Genomic DNA, 1,593 nt, shown 5'->3' with positions numbered 1-1,593 from the left:
CACTCGCTCCCACCTCAAGCTAAGCCGAGAGGTGGGAGCGAGTGCCAGTCTATGGGCTATAGGCGGCGGGCAGGCGGCGCACTGCTTTGCAACTCCTGTACGAGCCTCGCCATTGGAACGTTGCAAAAACGTTCCAGCGTTGGGGCGCAACAATGAGGTCACGAAGAGCGCCGGTAGGTGTTTCCTGATTTCCGAATGTCAGAATTTCTACAGTCTTTCTGTGATTTCGCGTGACACAGCTCGGTTACGAGCACATTACTCGGTTACAGTTTTTATAACAAGTGAACACTGTTCACGTTCCAAATGTCTGCCCTCTGTGTCCCCCACTAAAATTGCGGACTGTTCGCTGGCAGCTATGGATTCGTGCGCGGCCTATGCATTCGGCGCACGGATCCATAGCTGCCAGCGCTGCATACTGTCGTAGGACGTTCCCGCGGTCGCGTGCGCCTTGCCACGGAACTGCGCGCAAGATCGCGCAGCACTTCGGATAAACACCTCCTTTCGGCAACGCTTCTCTAGTATCCCGTCTCATCTGGATACAACACTGTTCATCGCGAAAAGACTAAGCACGTGACCCAATCTCACCCACCTGATTGGTCGGGTTCTTGCGTCCTGGTTACGATGTCGGATGAAATTAGAACATGCGTCCTGTGCATCCGATATCGCAACGGTCATAAAATTGTGTCGTACCGCATAGTTTACACGGTGCGTTTTGGACGTATGCGTCTGGCGTACGTCTAGGACGTACGTCCAAAACGCATCGTGTAAATAGGCTTGGGGGCCGCAGGTAGTATAACCCAGGACCCCGCCCCCACCGATGAATGACAGACTATATTATACGTAACTGGTCAGCATACGAAGCTCGTTGCCATGATTGGCAATGCTTCGCCCAATGAATAAATTTTGCAGATATGGTCTGCTTACGTGTACACTCAGCGCCTGAAAATGTGAGATCCATGTTAATTCATTTAATTAGGTTTTCATTTTACTTACAGTTGACATGATTGGCAATGCTTAGCCCACGCGCACGCACATAAATATTTTTTGCAGGTGTGGTGCGCTTACGTGTACTCTCAGCGCCTGTAAATGGGAGATCCAGTTCATTAGTTATTAAATTAATTAATTAATTAAATTAAATTAAAGTAATTATAGGTTTACATTTTACTTATAGCTGACATGAGAGAGGGAGGAGGTGAGGATGGCAGCCGTGGGCAGTGAAGACTCGGCCACTGAGCAGCGGGAAGGTGAGGTGATTCAACGCTTACTTCTAACATGTGACAGCTCGCAGCCATGTATCAATCACGGCTTGTGCTCCCATCCCTCACCTCTGCCACCCCTCCCCACCCCTCCCCTCCCTCATCTCTGCGGCTCTGCCGCCCCCTGCCCCCTCTTATCCCTCACCTCTGCCACCCTCAAGAACCCCTCCCCTCCCCCATCTCTGCGGCTCTGCCGCCCCCTGCCCCCCTCACCCCTCACCTCTGCCACCCTCAAGAACCCCTCCCCTCCCCCATCTCTGCGGCTCTGCCGCCCCCTGCCCCCCTCACCCCTCACCTCTGCCACCCTCAAGAACCCCTCCCCTCCCCCATCTCTGCG

At 53.2% G+C, this 1,593-nt stretch overlaps 1 protein-coding gene across 1 annotated transcript in view; it reads left to right on the top strand.

Annotated features, from left to right (window-relative positions):
* Window positions 1-1,593, top strand: part of LOC106813797 (serine/threonine-protein phosphatase 6 regulatory ankyrin repeat subunit A-like) — a 34,041-nt gene that overhangs the window by 26,341 nt on the left and 6,107 nt on the right. The window contains exon 2 of the mRNA XM_014818022.1: window positions 1,172-1,244. Within this exon, the coding sequence (XP_014673508.1) occupies window positions 1,199-1,244 (46 nt within the window). The 5' untranslated portion in view covers window positions 1,172-1,198. The remainder of the gene's footprint in view (window positions 1-1,171; window positions 1,245-1,593) is intronic.

Source organism: Priapulus caudatus, unplaced genomic scaffold, assembly GCF_000485595.1.
Source record: "Priapulus caudatus unplaced genomic scaffold, Priapulus_caudatus-5.0.1 Scaffold827, whole genome shotgun sequence".
Taxonomy (NCBI): Eukaryota; Metazoa; Priapulida; class Priapulimorpha; order Priapulimorphida; family Priapulidae; genus Priapulus; species Priapulus caudatus.
This window is presented reverse-complemented; position numbering and strand designations above follow the sequence as displayed.